We start from the raw sequence: 25,230 nt of genomic DNA, 5'->3' as shown, positions 1-25,230 counted from the left end.
GTATGGACGAGGCATATTGATCAAATATGGAGCTGTCATAATGAGGATATGGTCAAGTTAAAAGAATTGGAAGACGAAGACAATAATTATCGTAGTAATCATGATAGCAAAACTTGGAATCACAAGAAATTTGGCCATACATCCCAGAAATAGGCAGATCTAGAGAAGAAGCGAACAAAGGGCAGCTAGAAAATGAAAATATTAGAACAGCAGAAGAAAACCCTAAAGAAAATAATAAAGAAAATCAAAACGTGACATCTCAGGAAATCAACAACAATAGTGGTGCTTACAAGCACCCTCAAAGAATACGACATGCACCAGACAGACTGGGTTACTGACACATATTATACAAAAAAAAAAAAAAAATAGTACTTTTCTTGAACTTTTGAAGGGAGGAATAATGTAATATATTAGCATGTTTCGGCAACAAGACTTTTTATAATAGCGATTGGCAACAAGACTGCATTCCATGAATTAATACTTTTGAATATGGTTGTAACCAAATAAGTAGTAGCGTTATTAAATGTTTAGTTTTTTTATAAGCGATGTTATATTATTGTGCATATAAAACAATATGAACAACCATAGTAATAATCAAAGAAAGTTTCCTTTTACTTACTTTACTAATTTTCAACAGGATTAATGCATCGACGCTCCATTTAAAAGTTTTTTAGCATTAAGTTACGTAGAGGAGAGTTCGGAGGAATTCAACTGCGTGAGAAATGGGGCAACTACATGCATGCCGAAATAAATATTAAAAAATATTTCTAGCTTATCCACTATATGTAGCAGATTCAGTAGAATATGAAAAAGGCTAAAGCTACTACATCTGTACAGGACAAGTTAGAAATAATTTTTAACATTTTACATCAGCATAAAAATGCAGATGTCCCATTCCTCCCATTCATCACACAAGTGAAACAAGATTTTTCTCCTGTGTGTCGGGGGGAGCGGGATATCTAACAAGCCAGAATTTTCTTCCATATTTTTTCCTTTGGAATTTCATTCTGTATTATCTTTGATTTTCATGAATTACAATGGTCCTAAAATAACTAAAGTTTTTTTTTCCTTTTGAACTATTTAAGTGTTACCTTCGTGATAAACTCATCAGAAGTAAACCTTCCGCATTTTACTTCGAATCCTCCTTGAATTTAAATTATTTGATGTGATTTAAATGTTGAAGTTTTTCAAAAAAATTTGAAATAATTGCTAATATTTCCACTTTTGTGAAAACTCCTAAGGAATCTCAGAAAGAAACCTGCATTTTGTTTAGAATCCTTCTTGAATGTAGCTAGTTCATATCCATAAAACTTTGAAGACTTTTTACAAATTTTCAGAAATAAGTTTTATATTGTTAAGGAAACTTCTTTAAAACCTCCTCAAAAGGGAACTTTCTGGGTGTATCTTAATCTACCGGCAGATAAGAGCCTTTTGTTTGTGTGGTCCATCTTCATCCAAAAAGATCGTGTATTGAAGAAGAGAGGAAAGAGCAGTGGAATTAACTAGTCAAAAAAGATCCGGAAATAGAAAAAGTATTCGGCATATTTATAAAAAAAAAAATTGTAATTTATATTATTAATAATAATAATAAAGAGTATCAGTGAAATTTTACTTAGAATTCTTTTTGAATTTACTGCACTTCGTGTCGCTGAACATCTGAATTTTTTCGAAAATTTTGAAGTTTTTGAATTATTTAAGCTCTAAATTATGGCCAATATAACATCGTTGGTCTTTGAAATGTAATCCATGTTTTCTTTAATAAAATGTGCAATTTTTCGGAATAGACTCCAATAAATTCGCAAGTTTCTTTTTTGGAATTGGAAAACTGGAATTTTTTAAGACTATTGCAAAATCAACCCTGAAACAAGATAGAATACATCGTCAAGACAAAAAACTTTCCAATTGGAATAGAAGCCCCAAGAAAAGGAGACGAGCAAACGCAAACATTCTCCAGTTCTTCTTCCCGCCCTCAGCAGAGCCAAAATCAATACAGGGGCATCACACCTGTAATCACCATAAAACTCACACCAAAGGGAAATAAAGTGCGAAAACTCGTCCGATAAATTACAACGTCCGCAGCAAACGGACGGAAGGCCTTATTTATGCCTTCTGCCCTGTTACTTAGATAATAGTTTTTCTCCGGAGCCCATTTTTTTTCTCGTCCTCTTTACTTTTAAAAGGCGAGTTGAAAGGCAATGAAAGATATGAGTCCTAATGGCCGGTCTATAAGGCAGGGGGGACAGGCCATGATGGTAGGTTTCGGCCGGAAGTTGCTTTCTACTCGGCCGCCCGTGACAGAGGAAAAGCTTAGGGATTGCCGAATACTTTTTCTTTTTCGAATCTTCTTTTGCCTAGTTAATTTCACTTCTCTTTCCTCTTCTTTAATGCCCAATCCTTTGGATGGACCACACAAACAAAGGGTTCTTCTTTTATGGTAGCATGAGATATTTTCAGAAGGTTTCCTTCTGAGAACTTTCTATTAAAGTTTTTCTTTAAAATTCTAAAAGTTATTTTTAAAGAATTTTTGAAAAACTTCAAAATTTCAGAGATGCAGTAGGTTAAATTCAAAAAGGATTCAAAATAAATTTCATCGATACTTTAAAAAAAAAAAAAAAAAAAAAAAAAAAAAAAAAAAAAAAAACAGGGGGGGGGGGGGGGTACAGAAATTACTAAGAAATTTTTCCTAAAGGCACCAAATACTTTTTCCTTTTCCATTTTTTTTCTTTTGCCTTGTAAATTTCACCGCTTTTCCCTCTTCTTTATGCTCGATCCTTTTGGATGATCGAAATGATGACACGAACAAAGGATTCTTCTCTTCTGGTAGCTCTCTATGTACTTGCAGAAGGTTTCTCTCTGAGAACTTTGTATAGAAGTTTTTCTTAGAAATGCAAAAATTTATTACTAAAGAATTTCAGAGACTTAAAGTAGGTCCGATTCAAAAAGGATTCTAAACAAAATTTAACTGATATATATATATTTTTTTTACTTTTAAAAAGAAATTCCGAATTTTCCCCTAAATATGCCGAATATTTTTTCCCACCGATTTTCTTTCTTTCTTTTTCTTTTTTTTTTGCCTAGTTACTCGTAATTTCACTGCTCTCTCCTCTTTAATGCACTATCTTTATGGATGAACCACACAAATAAAGGAATATTCTTTTCCGGTAGATTTAATACATACAGAAAGTTAAAATTTGATAAATAAAAAATAAATGAATTAACTACATAGTGGATTTAAGCATACACCCAATAAAGCTTATCGAATGAAAAAATTACTTTTGCATTCCACAAAGTGCATAAATTTGAAAATTAAATCACATTAATGATAAGGATTTTGAGGTTTTTAAAAAGTTGTTATCAGTCTGTTAAATTTCACGCGGCTGCTTCCAAGTAAATGCAAATTGTAAATCTATCACGATAAGCTCAATAAAAAGGCGAGCCAGCGTCCTGAAATCAAAATTGAGCATTGTAAAGCAAATAATTGACTTAAACCATCGCCAATTGATTTGAAAAGATTATACATATTTCAAAATCTTTATTTTTTGCTGAAACATTCTAAAAAACCCGTGCTTCAGGTCAGAATGATAGCATTTTATGATCTGTTTGTGATAGGAGGAATAACGTTTATTCTCTAAGACAAAGAACTCTGAAAATGTATAACTTTTTATGATGATTACATAGCGCAGGCAGGATTCGAAATGTAGGATGTAAAAGTTTCGCCCTAAAGGTCCCTAACTTTTTTTGGTTGTCATATTGCAAAGTTTAGAGGTAATTTTAAAAGAATTCGAATAGTGTAAGAAGAGCTTTCAACTTCCAACAATCATGCAGCTAATATTTTCTTATTCTTCGCAAAAACTTTCTTTCGCTTTAGTAAGGGGGATCCAGCATTAATTTATTATTGCTTCCAGCTCAAAGCCATTTAGAAACGCTTGAGGGGGGGGGTGTCAGTGGAGAGAATTTCCTTGAATGTGCTTAAAAAAACCCTCCAATGTTCGGAGCTTGAAAATGAAAAACAAGAAATAGATTTGAAAAGTGAGTTCGACTCTCACTAACGAAAAATAAATATTCTGAATGATACGTAAAGCTGGTAAAAAATATCGATTGATCATAAAATTAGGAAGTGTCTTGATAATTTTTCATAAAAAGTAAGGCAGCGAAAATGAAGACTGGATGCGTGGACTAGAGATCGTGTAGTCAAACTAAAACGTTTAGCTCCAAAATATGACTTTAACGACCGTTAATTTCGAACCTATCATAGGTACAAGAACGTGCATAAGCAACTATAATCTTAAAAGGACGACGCAGTACTGATTGCAAATTAAATTTCCTGCGTTAAATGACTTCGACGACAGGTCTCCACCCCGCCACTTCGATCGCGCATTCGCCTCACGCGTCAGAACGCTCACGCGACGCGTTAAAACTGATCACGCGAAACCCGCTCACTGAGGAGCAATCATTAGCCGCACTTGTCTTCTGCCGATGGCGCGTTTTCTCTCGCAATTCCGATTCCATCTGCAGATGGTTATCAGTTGCATTCTAAACGGACAATATTAAACGCACGCATGGACATTGTGTGCCGCTTCCTTTTTTTTATTTCTGCTTTAACATTTTGCTCAACAAGTGGCGGAGGGCTTATCTGCATCGGGACTATTGTTTAGATCTTCCCTGGCGTGCGCCTCAAGGGTGGGAAATGCGTAATGGCAAATAAAGGAAAAGGTCTCGTGTCATGCCAATCGTGGATTGATGCAAAAGGTTAAAGCAGTTGCTCGGAAAGTTTGTTCCAAGTTGGGGCACTCATTAAAGGCGTGTTTAAGACACAGGAAATGGCGGAAATGCGCAATCAAGATGCTTTGGGCATGCAGGCTGATGTTTGAATACGAGCGTGCGTTTTTGCAAAACAATGGATTAAAATCGCCTTGAGGGTTGCAGAAAGTTACATCAAAGTCAAAAGTCATCTAATGTTGTTGTCAGCAAAGTTTGCAAGCTTTTATTAAACAATATCAAGCCGAAAATGTAGCTTGAAAATGTAACAGTTTACTCAAAAATTAGTCCTTAACTCTGACTGATTTACTAGAAATCAAACAGCATCTCAATTTTATTATGCGCACATTCGTTACAGTATCTTTTCTTATTCTTCACAATAACTTGATGAATAGTTGTTATCTTTATTTTTCTTTGAATAAACCCTTTAAGCGCAATGAGACATAAATGTATCATCCCTTAAGAGTTCAAAATGCATTTTATAAATTATCGAACGCAAATAATTTCTCTCTCTCTGTATACTCTGTGTGTATATATATATATACTATTGAGACATCTGTATCTTAATATTAGCATAAATAAATAAAATTGAAAATCTTATTAATTACTATTATTATTGTTTAAAAAATGCATTGTAATTTTATTTTGAAAACGTCACATTTATACTGCCAAGCTTCTACTTTTTATTAAAGATTACTTTTTAGTTTAAGATTAAATGTATGTTAGGTCATTTACCATGCAAGTATTTCTGATTTAAATAATAAATTAAAAAATTTTTTGAAAAATAGTTGTAGTTTTGCAGTTTTTATATATCGACACATAAGTTTCATCAATTTACACCAAAATTACTCAGCCAATTTTTACAAAAGTTGATATGCATGTTATTTAAGTCACCATTTAATAGCTTTACGTATAAAAAAAAAATTATGTACTCTTCCGCCAAATTTATGGTACTCAAAGAGTTCAAGGATCTTGAAATACGTTTTATTATTAAACAAAAATGCAAAACACAAGGAAATAATTGCTTTCCCTTCAACTGGAGGTGGCCCCCGATCTAGCGTGTTGTCGCAACCCCCTCTTATATCCACAAAAGAACGAGTCCCCCCCCCCTTCTCTCTCTTATGGGTTCCTGCTTAAACGAACGTCACATTATTTCATACGCTGAGCTCTCTGCTGGGAGGATTTTTCACTTCAAAAAATAGCTTTCATAAAACTAATAACTTCGAAATGTATGATCTGCCATCTTAATTTTTATTGATTTATTCATTTTCAAAATTAAAAAAATAATAATAATTTGAATTTTGACATCTTGAATTCAAATTATGTTTTTCGCAATCACGAATGTGTATGTGTATGTAGGCGTGTGTGGTGGTGTGTGCGTGTAGACGTGTGTGTTTTTGTGTCTGTGTGCAGGCATGAGTGTGCGTAGGTGTAGGCATGCGTATGTGTGTAGGTGTAGGCATGCGTATGTGTAGGATATGGACGCAACCTGGAGACGGTTTTCGCTAGAGGAACAGCATCGGAAGAAGCTGGTCGACGGTAGTTCTGCAGAGGAAGACGGGGGAGGGAGGGGAATAAAATCAAAAGACGCCGAAAACGGTCATGTGAGAACAATAAGCAATGTGATTGCTTAAAAAAAAAAAAAAAAAAAAAAAAAACTGGGGTCAAACCATGCTTCTAATGGAGTTTAATCTGGGTTGAAATTCTTAAGGCGTAAGCTGCTTGGACTATATATAGGTGTTGTTACGAGTCCGCCCACTTCAAGAAATTCTTTAATGACCACAGAGTTCTTGAGAAAAACACAGGCGATTTATTTACAACTATGTACAAGAAATGTAGTTAACAACTGCTAAATTATTCTTAGCAATTTGGCAAATATCAATTAACGCTGTAAACTCAACGGAGCACACGTATTTACACTAAATTACGAAAAACACAGCGCAAAGGCTTCACAATCACAGAGCTCAATACTCTCCAGCACAACGTGCTGACCGTTAAAAAGCGGACTATCTCTCTCATTCACATATCGCCCGGCTATTTATAATCCTAGAGAAGTCTCCACAATATTCGACGCGATTTGATTTCTTTCTCGATGTTTTCTTTTTATTCCATTCACAAATCTTATCAGGGGACCATATACGTCATTCGAATGTTGAGGGTGGGGGGTTGTATATTCATTACAAGAAACAATTTACAGCTTAAGTTACTAAGATAGTTTTGGATGAAAATTAATGGAGCAAACGCCAAATTTAGCTGAACAAATTAATCATAAAAATAAGTACTACAAAATTTGTAACATTATATATAAACAAATAAACAAACTTAAAAAAAACTGAATTCCCTTTTTCCACCGTTATGCGAATGCTGACCGCTATTCCTATTAAATTCCAATACAATTTAAAAGCTTAAGGTAAACACTTATGATAATGTGCATTTGTACCTTGGACAAAATGAATCTAAACAACTAAGGTTGTCATTATTTTTTTCCTTAATTAACTAATACATGAACCGTAATATAAAACTCCCGGCACAAACTTAAAAAGAAAAACTTAAATACGTCTAAGCGATATGAATACATGCTGGGTAAACTTTCTTTCGAAGAAAAAGATACCCATTGATAAAACCAAAAGTAAAGTTAATCCCTTTAACATATTAAGACTTTGCAAGATCATACCCGTAAAAATATCCTCACAGAAAAAGGAAAACTGCAGATGTAATCACTGTGTTTCGCATCTGTTCTAAACTAAGAAGGGGGGAATACCTAGACTAGAGGAATAGAATACATCCTAGATGCTCGATGACCTGTTATTACTATACGTACTCCCACCTGCTGATAAGCAGGTGGTTATTACAATACATTTAGACCAGTCACTTGCGAAACGGATCGGCTTTTTTTTCCTGGTTTTCGGAAAAAAATGCCTGTTTTAAAACCATGTTATAGAGTTGCAGCGTAGGAAAAATCGGTCATGGCAGTTTTTGGAATGACGATTTGATAATGTGGAAAATATAATGTTTAAAAACTTTTTCTTGCGTGTGAAATTTGTTTTTGAATTATTATACTTTCTTGCACGAAATAAAACATGATATTGTTACAGCTATAACCAGTGATATATCTAGGGTCCACATCCTAGAGTCCACAGATATATCCACAAATTTATGCTTGTTTTTGTTCTGCGTTGAAATTAATTTGTTAACTATACTAACAAAATTCAATTTATTACTAGGAGAGTCATTTTCGTTTTTGACATCGATTAAAGAGCTTTTCCTGTGCGCCAATGATAGAGCAAGTATAATAACAGCTAATAAAAAAAGTAGTCGTCTGCTCTTCAATACTTGCATAACGATTTACCAAAACTGTAACCACGTATTAATACACATCTTTAAAAAAAAAAAAAAAAAATCAATTTGAATTTTTGACATCTTGAATTCTAGTTATGTTTTTCGCGATCACGAGTAGCGATAGGACCCTACTCGTTTGGTCTTTTGTGCGTAGACGTATATGTGTATAAGTGTGTGTATGTGTGTGTAGACGTGTTATCTTTATGAGTATTTCTCCTGAAAAAACGTGATTTTTCAAAAGAATACCCTTACTTTTAATCTAAAATCTGCTTGAGTTAAACCTTGGAAAAAATGAATTAACGAAAAAGCGAACGATCTGTAACCACAGCGGCGAAAATTAGTCCTCTTAATAAATATCAAAAACAACGAGCTAGACTTAATCTCGTCGTCGTGGTAACCTGAAAAATCCGACACTGCTAAAATCGTCAACTGCGATCAAGTGAAAGTAATAGGCAATTCATGAATCAATAAAACTGTGCGTATTAGCATCTATAAAGAAATAGGCTTCCAAGCTGAATCCAGTTTTAAACTCAAAACTAATTATGATTCAATCCTATCGAAAATTGCAGTCGGACCCGATTTAACGAATTAGCCGGGACCCAAACTTTTATACGTTAAACCGGGGTTATTCGTAATATCGGGGTGTGATTTTTTTTTTTAAATGCACTTATCTTACCTAAAATACCTAACAAGCAACTGCGCAAAAATATCCATAATTAAAAAGTATACACTTTTTATTCAGCATTCCACGACTTACTACACGCTTTGATTTGAAAATGTAAACTACTGAGAAATAAATGTTTGAAAATTTTTTTGATACTTGACTCGAAATACTTCTCTTTCGACTTTATGGAGCGAAGAAAATACTGTGTCATATGCAGCCTGCTGCATGAGATATGTTTTTACAGTTTTCAGGCCATGTAAAGCATTTGAAAAAGTAAGTTTTAATGAACGTTTTATTATTGCTTTCTGCATCAGAATCACCATTCGTTGGTTGCCCCTCGCCCGTCAAAAATTGCTGATTCCAAGAAAAGTCTTTTTTCTGCTTTGGAAAATATGGATGTAATATTTGGAAAACAATACAATATTTCCTAACTCAAATTAACAAAAAAAAAAAAAAATTTTTTTTTCGTCTGTTAAAATGATTTGTTATTTTGGGGTTTATTATTTGGTAAATAGGTATTTTTGCCTTCATTTTAGTCGGAAGAGGAGAAAAATTCGCTAAATCACGAAATTCGTCAAATAGAGGCTCGTTAAATCGTGGTCCGACTGTAAATCGAAAATATCTATTTTTGCTTTTGTTTGAGCATTCAGGACATTCAGGTCGAAATCGACATTTGAGTGTAGAGTTTCCTCCGAAAGAAGAGTTCTAATGTCATCTGAAGCAAGCAACCGGAACGGAGTTTCGCACTCGGACTTGGAAGAAAGAGTCACGATTATACAGTAAGCCAGCTTATTCCCATATCCGGTGGCTGAGAAGATGAGGTTGCAGAACCCTATCTTTTTACGGGAGGCTCGTGCGAAGCATGCCTGATGACGATCGCGTTTATTGCCTGCGCGTGCCCGAGTGATGCTCCAGAGAGATAAAATGTAGACACTTTGTTAAAAGGCGTTGGTGGGCTTGCGCCGCCAAAGGATGCGGGGATGCTTTTTTTTGAGGGGGGGGATTAAAAAAAGTTGGGGGGGGAAACCCTTATGCTGTTGTATTTGTATCAGCACAGGGTTCCTATTAGAAGAAAAAACTGTGGGTGAGAAAATCTCACTCTGTGTTGAAATTAGAGGGATTTTTAAAAAAAATCTTTTTATTTCATTTCACAGTTGAAAAATCCCTTGAAAGTCATGCATCGAAACATCTTTCGAGGGAGATTTCTTTTAAAAGTGCGTGGTTCTCACGGGAAAATTTATGAAGTCGAAAATATTTTTTGGTGCTACAATATAATGTAAAAATTAAATTAAAATTCAGCTTTAAAAAGCCATATCACACACAAATGTTCATGAATTCATTAAAATTATAAAGATTTTGTTTTTTAAAAGGAGTTAAAAAATTAGTCATCAAAACAAGTTTTTCATACATATGCATACTTTTCTCCAACAGCTGTCTATTGTATCAGATAACACAGTAGAAGTGGTAAGTGGGGATCGAACCCGGGTCGTGATGAAAGACTGGTTCTGTAATTACTGGAACCAGTTAGTTACATTATTTGACCAACCATTTTGAAATGAGCAAAGTATTTAATGCACTTCATATCAGGCGATAATTAGTTCAACTGTTCTGTTCCTATTATCTTAGACAAAATGGGTTTCAATTTCTAAATGAAAATAATTATATCAATATAATTACAAATTTACTTTTACGTATATAGCATTCTTCTTATTATTTTGCGTTTTTAAGACTTTTATAAAGCTTTGTGCAGAGGTCCTTAGCCTCGGTTCCAGAATTATGACAGGGGATCCTAAAGTGATCATTTTTTTGCCAAATGAACATTTTAGTAACAACATTTTAGTAAAATTTCAATTCTTATAAAAGCTTAAACTCTTAAGAGTGGTTTGCTTGAAAAGTTGAACATGAATAGTATTTCATTGATCAAATAAGACTATGTTAAATGAAAAATTATCATATAAGCTTTGTGCTACAATACGATTAAGGTGAAAAAACAACGTAAATAAAGCACAAATATTCGAGAAAATGCAGCATATAGCTATTTCAAGGCTACAATGGAGCCTCTTCATCAGTGCAAAAAGCTCACCAACACAACCAGAAGTTGCGAGAGAACAGTCAGTTCTCTCGCAACTTCTGGTTGTGTTGGTGAGCTTTTTGCACTGATGAAGAGGCTCCATTGTAGCCTTGAAATAGCTATATGCTGCATTTTCTCGAATATTTGTGCTTTATTTACGTTGTTTTTTCACCTTAATCAAATAAGACTATTTCAGACGTAAAAGTACTTTGCAATTTAAAAAAAATCAGCCATTTCAAAAAAATTAGACTACTAATTTTCTATAGATTATGAATATCAAATAAGTGCAGCAATATTTTAGACTATAGTGCATGGGGAGGCGATTATGAAACAAATCTTACCAATTTAAATAGAACTTATGCAAAAATATTGAAAATAATTTATGGAGCTAAACAAGAACTTAATAAAAACGATACTATTTTACAAAAGTCAGAGAAAATCTATAATATCAGAGAAATATATGCACAGAGAATATTGTATTTTTTGCATAACAACAATAACTGGTTTGAAATTAATGAAAAACAATATAATACTCGAATTTCAGGTAAACAATATAAAGTTATAAAACCAAATAAAACGATTATTAAACGAGCTGATGTGTGCATCACATGACTTCCTTTTACTCCAATTTAATGTCATTTCCCCATTATTCGCTATTTTAATGTGATTCAATATTTATTCTCTAAATATCACCAACAATGGCCAAATTGAAGCCAAAAAAAAAAAAAACGCCAAATTTGTCGCCAAGTTGGCGACAAAACTTGGCGACCAAAAGACTGGCGATATATCGCCAAGTGTCCGACAAATTATAACGCCACTTGAGTTTACATCGAAATTAACAATGATTTCCCCCCAAAAAGGTGCAAAAGACCCCCTTAGGAACATCCGAAAGCAACCAAAAGGGGAGGTGCACAACTAGACCCCACTACGAGTCTATGTACCAAATTTCAACTTTCTAGGACATACCATTTTTGAGTTATGCGAGATACATACGCACATACGCACATACGCACATACGCACATACGCACATACATACAGACGTCACGAGAAAAGTCGTTGTAATTACCTCGGTGATGGTCAAAATGGATATTTCGCGTGTCTATACATTCTTAGGCACTTTTCCGCATGTGGTCGAATCGAAAAAAAAAAACTCAACATTCATTTGGGGGTGAGCAAAATGGAAATTAAGGGCGATTTTTGAGTGAAATTTTTTTCGCGAATACAATACTTCCTTTTTTGTAAAAGGAAGTAAAAACAATTCTTTTACTTGGCACCGCGGCTGTTTAATGAACTAACGGAAGATGTTAGGAATGAGAAGAACTTTAAAAAATATAAACAAGGGGTCAATGAATATATACAAAATAATGACATTCTATCAACAATTAACTTTTAGCTGATAAAATATACTGACTTGCCAACCGGGAGGGATTTTGTATTGTAATTTTTATACTATTGAATGTTTCAATGCGAGTTATTGTGTTTTTTTTTTTTTTTCTGGAGTCAAACAGTCCAATAATTGTTCTGTGTAAAATTTTTACTACTTGTGTAAAATTAATTTGTAAATATTTCTGTTAATACATATTTGTGTTTGTACTCCATACTAAATTAATTAAAAAACACTGCGGACAGTGCCTTTGGCGCTCTTTAGTGTTGAAGTTAATACTAACTCGTGTTGAACTATAGTTAAGATTTTCTTAATGTTTTGTTATGAAGTTTGTAATTTATGTTTTATAATTTGTAAGTTTTTTAACTTTACTTTTTTAATTTTGCTTACTGTTATGTATGTGTATTTTGTTTGTTAATAAATTTTATCTTATCTTATCTTATCTTATAGTCAGAAAAAAACTCATTAGTTATCTTCTATTCATTATCCTATTAAGATATGGCTTTATTACATATTAAAGATTAAAGATATATTTTGTAAATTTAAGGGGAATAAATGTTTGATATCCTTATTTTTTCCGCTCTTAGACCAAAAGGTTCCTTTAAGAAAATTGTAAGCTCAAAGGGTTTCTCAAAGTGTAAATGATTGAAAACCAAAGGCTTAATGTATTAAAAGCAATGAAGATACATTTCTATCTCTCCAGTTTTTTTAATGCAGAAATTTATGAAAAATGTTCATTGTACTTTTGTCTTGCTTCAAAATGGGTTCATATTTAAAGGATTTTTCCCCTATTATTAAAAATAAACAGAGGTTTTCTTTTGATTTTTTTTTTAAATTTTGCACTTACATTCGTTTGACTCTCACTGCCTCATGTACAATAATATTTTCAAAATTGAATGATGGTTATGTAGAAATATTTGAAAAAAAAAAGAGTGTGGCTAACCCTAAAATATTTTCAATTACGAAAAACGCAATTGAAATTGCACAAATACAAACCATACTTTCGGGGAAATTAACTGTCTAAATCCATTTCAAAAACCTAATTTTGAAAATAACATTTCTTTTCTTTGTGTTGAAAATAAAATTCTACATGCCATAAAATAATTGCTAGGAACAATTGACTAAATTTAAACATTATTTTTACCGCGTAAAACCACATCGAAGTTCAAACTACAAATTCAAAAAATGAGTTTATATACGCAGAACGAAAAGCATTTATACTTCAACAATTACGGCAAATAAAAAATATCGCATGCCTATTTCCTTCCTGTGGGGTCTGCTCATGATTCGAAAGAGCATGTAGCTTAATTGCTCAAATTAGGAGCAAAAGAGAGAGAGCAAACTTTAGTACTTAGCCAAAAACTTCTCTTTTTCGGAGCGCATCCTCCGAAAATCATGGATTTTTCATTCAAAGACGATGCTTAAATAGGCAGTCGGGGACGAAAAAGAAAACGACAATAGACTTAGGAAGTATCAAAGGGTAAAAAAACAACCCTGCGTTTTCCTCCAAAATTTTCCAGGCTGTTGGCCCCAGTTCAGTTTCACATGTGTCATTAAGAAATGGCCTTCCTGCTTATGCTTCAGAAGTATGACATGTGAGACCACAGGGGCAGTTGACGAGTTTCCAGCGCAATGATCATTATTAGATGCTCTTCAAGAGAACTCGTAAAACTCTTTTCCGTGGGGGCAAGCATCGAGTTCGTTATTTTTTCAGACCGAATGGAGAAAATAGAAAAAAGAGGTTTGAGAGACTTCGTCGGCATTGTTGGATTGTGATCGTTGAAGAATTACAGAGTGAGGTTGTATGATTTGAGATCCCCCCCCCCCTCTCTCGTTATGTTAAGTCATGCATAACGCGCTTCTTGCGCATTAACTTTGAATTAAGAATTATTATTTTTTTCTTACTATCGATTCTTTTTTGTTTCAAATAATAAGCACTTATTAAGTGAAAGAACAAAAGGTAAAAGTAATTATTAGATTCTCGAATTTAAATTTACACATATTTGAAGTAAATTGAAATATTTCATTATTAATCTCTCTCTCCTCTTTTTTTTCATTTTTTATACACATACAAGTGCAGTAAGATTATTAAACATTTTTCTCAAGCACAGTTCATTAAATCAAACGGGTTTACTCGCATTACATTAAAAATTATACATAAATAAGCAAAATAAATTCAAACAGATAAAACAATAACAAATGTAGTAAGTAGAATAAAGAATACTGTTAATGTTAGATTCTTTTCGAAGAAATTTATTTTGCTTCAAATTATATTTATTACACAGCTTGAAAAATAGGACATAACTTCCTTCACTTTAATTACTTCACCAATAAATAAATAAATAAATGACAATCTATCTTTTTTACGAACAAAAAGTAGACGTATTTGAAAAAAGTAGAAGTATCTTTTTTAAGAACAAAAAGTAGATGTATTTGCACCATTATTCATGAGAAACTTATGAAGAGGTTCTAAGGATAGGATATGTAAAGTAGAAAGCGGTTTTGTTGAAGGTTGAACTTTTCTTTATATAAAAGAATGGTTTTTGTTTTCGGCTTGTATTAAAAAACTAGTGGTACCCGTACGGCTTTGCCCGTAATAGAAAAAATTAAAAGATCTTTTGGTTTGCCTGTATATTTACAAATAATGTATGATGAATTTTCTCGCGAATTGGCTTGTACCCATGTTACGGTTACACGTTATGATAATTTCGTATCTCGCCAATTGGCTTGTGCCCATGTTACGGATCCACGTTATAATAATTTCGTAATTGACTCATCCATCTTATGATAATTTTGTTCTTAAAATTGGAATAGAAAAAGAACCACATCGAATTTTCGAAAAATCGCTTCGGGGTGCACATCCCCATGCTACAAACTAACTTTGTGCCAAATTTCATGAAAATCGGCCGAACGGTCTAAGCGCTATGCGCGTCACGGAGATCCTGACAGACAGAGAGACTTTCAGCTTTCTTATTAGTAAAGATTATGTGGCATTGTTGAACAGGTGCGACCTATATGAAAAGATAAAATGCAGTCAATAATCGGCGTTGAAAAGCAAGTTAATGCCAAAATTAAATTCGAACGTTTACTATGTGAAAGAGAATATGCTCCTAGAGGGGTCATGATGGCCTAATCGGCAAGGCATTGGACTCGTAACTGGAAGGTCTTGGGTTCGATGTCAGCCGGTCGAAGATCCTCCGTGATCATAAATGGTGATTGGGGCATGTTAAACATATTCATGGTCAAAAAGTCCAGCATGTTCCCAATCCAAATCAATTCCTCTGGTGGTGCTGCATTAGGGGTACTCGGAAGGGTTTTGCTTTAGGGGTTGCTGAAAACAGAGCTCTCCTCAGGGCTCCATTCAACCGGTTAAACTACTTGTAGTGGTAGGTACCGGGGACCTTGGAGTTTTGTGTAAAATATGCTCCCAGAAAAATTGTACTGGAGCAGCGTCCCATAGTACGTTTTTGCACCAACCAATGCACTCCTGATACATATATATGTATCCTTCTGGCGAAAAAAAATCACATACGTATTTCCATTTAAAGAAAAAAAAGAATCTCATTTAATACCGTTCTTTGTATAGTTTTATTTTATCATGATTTGAAACGAAAAGTTCAAACACATTGTCTTAAGGAATTTGACCTGCATCACAATCGATATTCTAAGGAATTGGTTTCACGTGAAGGAGTAAAGGAGTAAACAATGAAACCATTGAACTTTCGTATTCGAAAGCCAAATAGTAATTTAAATTTATTTCCTGAAACTTAAAATAAACAGGAACAAAAAATCGGCACTTTAAATCGAAAATTCCAAAGACTGATTGAAATAAACAACTGCAAAAACGTCAAAAATCGTCTGGTTTCAAACAAAAGAGCAACACTCCATTACCAATTAATCACTGCCCGCAAACAAACTGCCAATAATTGATTCTCTTAAAGTAAATATTTACAGATGTTATTGCACAATGAACACAAAATCCATCATTCCGTTTAGATAAACGTGCATCTGTCTTTATGCCCCCCCCCCCCGAGTCCTGAGCATGCATGAGTGCGTTGGAACGGCACGCGTCGAAACAACAGGCAACCTGAGCGATCAACAGGCACTATTGTTTCTGCTGAAATTACGAAATATGATTGAACTGAATCTGGTGTAGAGTAGAAATCTGTAAGACTAATGAAAAAAGTCCTAAATCGTTTTCTGCTATGGAGCCTACGGTAAATGTGGAAAGCTAAAAAATAATGATTTTCCTCCAATTTTGCGAAGGCAATTTTGGAAAAATCAACGTTTAAGACGCAAATAATGTAACATACTTTCATAGATTTAATTTTTTTAAAAATGTTTTTGCAAGAAGTGATTTCGCTCGTAAGTATAAATAGTCTTTATACTTACGAGCGATTATTTATTGGCTTTTATTATACTTGCTCTGTCGTTGGTGGGCAGAAGCTTTTTTTTTATTGTTGTCAAAAACAAAAATGATTATTAGAAATTTTAAAGTTAATTGTTAATAAAGTTAAATTCATTGCAAGTGTAAGAAATTATTCCTCAAAAAAAAAAAAAACTATTTTCTGATTTTAATTATATTTACACTTATGCACATCGACGCTGAACACAGAAACACAGTGTAACGTTGTCGATTCGAAAGATTAATAGAGCAAATCATACATGTGATAACCAAAACGAGAATAGCAAGCTCACAACGAATAATTGCAAAAATCTTGAAAAAGTAATATAATACTGTTTTTAGTTATGAAGTAAATGTATTTGGTAACTGAATAAAAATTAACTCATTAATTATCCGTTAAATTGAGTAGAAATAACTTTTGTGTCTCGAGAAATACCTGTGGGGTGCGATTCCTACGATGTTGTGAATCGATGCAGAAAATACAGTAATCACAGCATTATGACGCTGCCCGGTTAGGTTTTCTCCAACTAATTTGCTTAGCAGCAGATTGCGTGGTGAACATTCTCTCATATTCGACCAGCATCTTAAGTATCCTTTCTAATGTGAAGCGACACACATTTAGCATATGAAATCTTATGTCAAGTATTAATTGTATAGCTCTGATAAAGGAATCTGTATAAGAGATCACTTGAAAATTATTTGAACATCTTTATGCAAAATAAAAAGTGAAAATTCTGATGCCTATATAATTTTTTTTGTAAAGTTTAAAGTTTTAATAGATGTGTTACGTAATTTTAATTTTTTTTTTTTGGTGGCAACACGAAATTGCAGTGTAATGATAAGGAATGTTCACCATCGAGCTACTCTTGGATATCGTATTTGTTTGTTCACAATTTTTTTTTTTTTTTTTTTTGTCTCTTTATATGTTTGCTTTATCTATTATTGTCAACAAGTGAAAACTTAAATCACAAGCTGTTAGAACATTGATAAGATCTTTTAGCTGTCTTTGGTACTAAACGTTTCTTTCTAAATACTTCAACTTTTTTATCCTCTCACAACCTTAAACGAAACAACTTTCTGGAACCTACAGCACTTCCTGTGCTAAACTCGCATTACAGCGAGCGTAAACGATTGCCTGGGGAAGCACTGTGACAAAAGGTCTATCATTCGAAAAGTGTAAAAATCTGAAAAAAAAAAAAAAAAGTCGATGCATTCTGGTTGCCAGGTTTCGAATAATTATACAGAAGAAGAGCAAGCTCGCCTGTAAAAAACAAACCTACTGAGCACCTGCCTTTTAGAGTTTGATATCCGGTCACAGTTACAATTGCGATAGGCGGAATTACCAACCTGGAACCGCAGAGAGCACACCCCCGCATCGACATTTTTTTCCTTTCGAATTCTCATTGTCTCTTTCACCGGTTGTTTCACAGTCGCTTGCTCGTCATCTCTGACCAGAAAGCGGTAATTCTCATTTCCCTCGGATTTTACGCAGAGAACGATAAACACAGTGAAAGGGTTCCTCTTTTTTTGTCTTGTTTTCGAGTTCTTAAATTGAGTTTTTCTCCGGATGTTCGGTCTACTCACTAAATTACACTGTGGGAATCAGTCGCCTGACGCTGAGTCTCGTTTAGAAGCATACAATGTTTAGCGAAATCGTTGAACGATGTCTTACTTTTGCATTTAAATTTTCTACTGGTCGAATTTTGTAATATCCTAATGTGTCTATACGTGATAAAGTCGTTTGTTTTCTTACGTTGAAATACACTGGCATTTTCAAAATTAGCAGTGTATCTATATACAATGGGATGCTTCCAAACGAGATAATGTACCATTAATTAATAGTGTAGTGATCAAAAATATTTAAATAGAAGCAATTGAAAGAGGGTAGTGAAACATGGTTCTGATTGCATAAATTGTTTGCCCTCGTATCTCCGTTATCGAAATATGGGTTCTTAAAATCTGCCTAAGTTTTATAGAAAAGTCGCCAAATTTAGCGAATTTCGGTCAGCAATGGAACATCTTTCACACGCTTTGCAGGTCGACGTCCTGCCACATACCTTTGATTTCTCGCCAAGTCTTTAAATTTGGGACTTTTCTTGAAATTTCAGCAGACTTGAAGACCTTATACTTCGATAACGGGGCACGAGAGCAACTAATTTTTGCGTAAAAAAATTTCTCAATGTGTCCTTTTGATTGCTACCTATTTAAACTAGTTTTGTTACTGAACTATTTATGTGTTTAATTGGTTAGGTATGCTAGATATATTGGATTGTTCAGAAAGGATTGGATTGTTTATTAAACGAAATTCAACAACTTTGAACTTTTACGCATACAAATTTTCTTTTCATCGAATTTTGTAACTTGCCAATGAATGTGCAGATCTGTACGCGTTGGAATACTTAAAAACAAGCAAACGTGTCTGTATTTATGTATTATCGTTTCACTGCTTTGTTTAGAAGTATTTAACAAAATTCAGCAATGTTAATCTTTTATGCAGCGAAACATTTCTATTGAACGATTTTTTTCAAAGCGATTTTTTCATATTGCACTTTCTTTCATGCACATTATTCATGCATTTATCAAACTATCTGTTCTAATATATTACGGATCAGAAACTTGAAACCTTAATAGCAGAACATTTTAAAAGCTTCAGCAGACCTTTGTCTGAGCAATTGCATTCAGTGTAAATTAAAAGAAGTTATCGGAAAACATTATCGTGAAAAGAAAGAAATTAAACTTGGTTCCGTGATGTTACAAGTATAATCAAAGTCATTTGAAATAGTGCAGTAATAGTTATAAACACTCTCTACTTATGTCAAAGATGTGGTCCAATATGGTTTTGTTTCTGTAGGTAAATTGTTCTTTAAGATGTTAGTAAAATATTTTTATTGAAACTTAGAGCTGGAAAACTGCGAAATTTTACTGAAAAGTCAGCAACTTTTCATTTAAATATTAACTATTATTATTTAAGCAAAACCGTTATTTTTACTCATTTAACTTTTGAAAAGAGACTTAATGCGTCTCAAAAATATCTGCACGAACATTATATGATAAATTTTGCTATTCACATGTGTTAAATCATGAAATTTATCGAAGAAAGTGTAACTACAAGAGCATATTTTCATTTTGTTTGTAATACTTTAAGTCCATTTAATGTAGTCTCATAAATGATTTGTGATCGAAATTTATTTACACTCTTTGCGTAATTTCTCTAAACGAATCTCGAGTTTACAAGTATATAATATCAAGAATTTTTGAAAGGAAAATTGCTTACTTATTTCAGAAAGTGTGATATAAAATATTTAGTTTAAAAAAAAAATCTTTTGTAATTATTTAGTATTTTTCAACGTTATAAGCAAGTTTACCACCCTCCCTTTTTACGAAATCCTTCCTCAAACGAAAATAATCAAAGAAAAAAAATCAAGAATTTTTCTGGCTGCAATGATCAGAAATTTTATATTTACTTCGGTTGTAAAAAAGTAAATTAATTTTTTTTCAAAAAAAAAAAACATTGAAATTTAATTTTTTGAAAATTATTTAGCCTATGAATTCGTTTTTTACTCTAAATTCGTTTGAATGTAGTAAAAATATCACATTTAACTGTAATAGAAATTATAATATCTGCTTTAAAATATTTGAAAAATAGTTTTCTTTTCGATATAATGATACATAATTGCATAGAGTATTTCTCTATAAAACTGAATTGATTTTCACGAAAAAGATTTACTCATGTATTTATTTTCCTAATTCTAAAACATAAAACTAATGCTTACTTTTAAGAATCCAGAATGCTAAGCCGTATTCAAATGTTCCGTTCTTAATGAATCTGAAACGTCTTTATGAGCGGCATAAACTTCTTTGCGTGACTAAATTTACTTCCGAGTTTGATTTTTTTTCTTTTAGCAACAAAACAAGAATGCATATGCTCATTAAGGAATTAGTTTTTATTTTGACCATCTCGATAGCAATTTATTAGTTTAGAATTCTATTTACCCAACAGCAATGTTGCCAAACTTTAAAATAATGTGACAAATACCAATATGTGTATAATTTCAGCAGACGATTTTAAAAGAAAATACTTGCATACTTACTATTGAAGGCACATAAGAAATACCACGCAAGAGTATTCAGAAATCATGAACTACCATTGGCTGTAGAATCTTATGGCACACTTGACACCGTTGTTATAATATACATTTAATTTTAAATGCATTAATGTTCATACATAAATAATGGGATTGTTTCCTTTAGTCAAAAGTAGTACTTTTTGTCTCTGAAATTGATAGAATAAGCAAAAAAAAAAATATGGACCCAGAAAATGCTTTCATTTTCCCAACAGTTATTTTTTAATTAATTTTTTTTAATGTCCAATTTTTCAAACAAGGCGTGGTCTTGATGACGTCCCAAATGATGCTCTTTGGCGCATCTTTCTCTCGCGTTTCCACGTTATGATGACCAGGAAGCGAATTAAAATTGCGCTCTGCGCTTGCTATCAACCATATCGTTGCCAATACACGTGAGTAAAGCTGCGAATTAAATATTTTGTTCTGTAAATGGCAATACTGAATGGCATTTCATCATTTGTGATGTCATCGGCAGAAGTATAAACAATGAAAGCAAACCGATTTAAGTAATTTTTTAAGAATATTAAACTCAAACAAATTATTAAAAAAATGGTCAGATCCTATGTTTTTAAGCATGCTCTTTCAGAAAAATTTTTTTTAAAATTTTGGAAACGACCCCATTCTAATTCGCATATAGTATCAAATTTTAAAGATTTATTTCTAACGATTTTAATTAGTTTTTCGTGTATTTTTTAAGTTTTATGTATATTTTCTTGATGTATTGAAAATCGAGGGCTGAAAAGCATTTTAGAGTAATAGCAACTATTTTGTTTTAACTATTTTGTTCAAAAATTATTGTTATTTTACTTTCATATGAGAAACCTATTGCAATTTAAACAAAATATGACGTTTATTAAAAATATGCTTACTAAAGACCTGTTACTAGAAAAGGAACTCAACATTAACCAAAGGGGTAAAAATGAAGAAAAATAAATAATATTAACATTAACAGTAATAAGTTAGAAAATGGGTGATGGCATATCTTAATTGTTGAGCGTATAGCCTGCAGAAAAGAATAGCATAGATGCGCGATTTCGCAACAGCGAATGCTGCTTTTTTAAGATTATAAACAACGACTCTTTCAATTCGGTAAAACTTTAATTACTTTGTTATTTTTAGTCTTAAGATGCACTTCGCCTTTTCTTTTCTGCCAGAGAGCAGCTCTTTGTTCTTCAGTTTTTAACCGACTTCAAAAAGGAGGCGGTTATCAGTTCATACCGTATGTATGTTTTTTTTTTTTTTTTGTTTGTCCACTCATAGCGTCTCACCTAGTGAACCGATTTTGATGATTCTTTTTTTGATGGATAGGGGATGGCTCAACTTAGGTCCCATTACTTTGTTTGACCATATTTGTTCTTTAGAAAAAAAGTTATGGGCAAAAAACAGTAAACTTTATGCAATTTCCCTATTAAATTGTAGCGAACTTCGCACTTTTCATCCGTGGATAACGGTGGCTCAGTGGTAGAATTCTCGCCTCCCACACGAGCAACCCGGGTTCAAATCCCGACTAGGACAAAGTGAATTTTACTAAAATTTCGTTTCTACTGTTTCCCGTATTTTCTCGAATGTTTTATTAATTTCCGTATCTTAACAAGTCGCTTGAGTATTCGCTTCATTTGGCTTTCACATTGGCTTCGCTATCTTCATCTACGCGACAACATGAAACTCATTGTTATAAAAGTTTGGTGCCATATAAGAGTAACATTAATAGTAATTGTAATGATAATTTTGAATAAAGGCTTTTCTAAAGCAATACAGTGATATAGGGCCGAACTTCTTACTAGGTAACTTCTTACTTTTACTGAAATATCTACATTTACACTAAAAAGAATGAAATAAAAAAAATTTTGAAAAAAAATAGAACCGACTTCAAAATTGCTCTAAAAAGTGAAAAATAATTTTATTCTTTAAACACCATCGATAATACTTTTAAACATAATTTTTGAAGTTGGCGCAAAAACAAAAAGTAAAATCCATTGTAACCATGCTTCGTTCATATTTTTTATCAAAAAATCATCCAAAGTTAGGAACGAAACATTTATATCGTTACTCAAATATGCTGTCATCAATGCGTAATGCATTTGGTAGTGAAGAAACTGGACCTGGTTAAATTTATACTTGTAGTTGAGTTATGGCTGTGAATGATTTTATCGATCGTTTTTGCGCCAACTTCAAAAATTATGTTTCAAAGTATTATCGATGGTGTTTAAAGAATAAAATTATTTTTCACTTTTTAGAGCAATTTTGAAGTCGGTTCTATTTTTTTTCAAAATTTTTTTTATCTTCTCGTAATTAGTTCAGTAAATTTGATGGGTACTGAATACAAGACTTTTTTAAACTAAAATTAAAACTAGAGTCACAGACACCAGTTTGAGAGTTTCAAATAATTATTCTTTATTGCACACGTTTGAAATAAGATTCCCACAAATTTAGTCTCAAATCTACGCCATCTTTGACTTTGACCAAATCTATTACTAGTACAAAGCTTTTTTTTAAGTTAAAAATTTAGTTTTTTTTCCATTAGTGTTTTAACCATATCTTAGTGATTCAGCTACTTTCTAAATTTAATAATTATGCGATTAGGGAAGATTTTTTTGACGAAAAAAACACTATTTATTGAATGACAAGAGAAAACGAAAAATCTGTCCCTCCCCCCTTTTTTTTTACAAAAAATAGGTATACAAGGTGCATATTAATAAAGTTACCCGGGTAGAGCTTTTTCTGGTAAACGTATTTCATTGAAACTTCTTAAGCAACGGGAAAAATAAATATGCAATTATTTAAATACTAGTTCAAGCTTTTTTCCGCAAGATGAGGGCTTTTCGGTTTCTTTATCAATTGCAATTCTAATCACCAAGTTGCTGCAAAAAATAGAGAAACCTTTCTCGCCACTGTTGAACGAGCGATATCAGCAGGTGACTGAAACAAATGGAAATTCTGTTAAGTAAATTATGTCATAAAACCAAGTTTTTTCTCAATAGACTTTTGTCTTTTCTTCATGCTCCGCTATTTCACTTGCAATAAATAAGTAAATAAATAAAAGAAAAAGAAAAGTGTCCTAGCGGCAAATTTCTATTCCCCATAATTTTTATTACGTGTATACAATTTTAATGTGTTCCACGTATTACAATGTGCTCTAAATATATCTAAGCAGGAGAAATTTAATTATAACCACCCTGTGCATCTCTTGTCCGCAACAATCGAATTGCAATGTATGCTAATATATTTATTTTTACTTTCTTTTGAAAATATACTTATACATTTTTGTACTTAACAGGTGTGTGTACAAACAGCACGGCTCCCAGCGTCAGCTCCATCAACCGCATCCTCAGGAACCGGGCGGCGGAGCGCGCAGCCGCCGAATTCGCCCGAGCCGCCGGCTACGGGATGTATCACCCGTACGCTGCGGCGGCGGCGTTCCCATGGAGCGCCGCCGCAGCCGCTGGCCCCCACCTGTGGCCGGCCGCCGCCGCCTTCCACGCCGGCGCAGGCGCAGGCGGACCCCTCACCGCCGCCTCCCCCGTCGACGGAGCTCCGTCCCTAGCTTCGGTCATGAACCCTCTCAGAGATCAGCGACAAGCGAGTAAGTACCCAAAAAATCACATTTCATTTTTGAGATCCTCAAGTGTCCACGGGCGGATGCAGAAAGTTTTCGAAGAGGGGGCGGTTGTATCGCGTATCTGTTTTATATATGCTTGCGGAGGGGGGGGGGGGAGGGGTTGCAGGATTTGAATCTAAAACAACTAAAATATTAAGATTTGGCCAAGGAGGTTTCCGAAAGTACCTTTCTTTTTCTGTTGAGAGGCATTCAAAAATTGCATTTTTGGGTTTCAATTTCGTAATAATTCCAGGGTAAAGGCTTTCAAACTTCATCTCCTAGCATCGCCAAATATCGTCTAAAATTGCCTTTTTGAAACCCTATTCCTTTTAACATCATCAAAAAGAGCCTACACTTGCGATTTAGGACTTCAATTCAGAAACATTTCTGGTGCAGGTACCCTCAAGGGAGGGGGCGATCGTACCTTGTATCCGTCCTTGTCAAGAGACTAGTCACTAATAGCATTAATAACAACTGTGTACTTGAAACGAGGGCAGCAGACAGTACCGATGAGAGATCATGTCAACCTAGTCGGAAACTAGGGGCCGGGGGGGGGGACGGCTTGGAATCGAAGCAGTATCAATTTGACAAGTTTTGGGGGCTGATGGTGGTCTGGTGACCAAACTGACAAGGGACCCGTCTTAGCTCTCGTCGGCTCTGGCTGCAGAGGTGGTGGGAAAATGGCAGACTGAATCGCTTACCGAAAAAACCAGCCCGACTCCGACTTCGTAGCACTGTCTGAGATGCGGACTCGGAGGGAAAAGAACCAACTCCGACTCCTGGTAATTGTGCGGCCTCCGATTCATTTACTCCAAAATCAGTCCGACTATGACTCCACGACTTTGACTTCGTAGTTCTGCCCAGCTGCGGACTCAAAGAAAGAGAG

The 25,230-nt window shown here is 33.8% G+C and overlaps 1 protein-coding gene across 1 annotated transcript in view; it reads left to right on the top strand.

The window, feature by feature from the left end:
• Positions 1-25,230, top strand: part of LOC129223087 (paired box protein Pax-6-like) — an 83,329-nt gene that overhangs the window by 43,862 nt on the left and 14,237 nt on the right. Inside the window, exon 5 of the mRNA XM_054857652.1 lies at positions 24,024-24,329. Within this exon, the coding sequence (XP_054713627.1) occupies positions 24,024-24,329 (306 nt within the window). The remainder of the gene's footprint in view (positions 1-24,023; positions 24,330-25,230) is intronic.

This window comes from Uloborus diversus, chromosome 5 (genome assembly GCF_026930045.1).
Source record: "Uloborus diversus isolate 005 chromosome 5, Udiv.v.3.1, whole genome shotgun sequence".
Classification (NCBI taxonomy): Eukaryota; Metazoa; Arthropoda; class Arachnida; order Araneae; family Uloboridae; genus Uloborus; species Uloborus diversus.
Note: the sequence above shows the minus strand (reverse complement) of the source record. Positions and strands in the feature narration are given on the sequence as shown.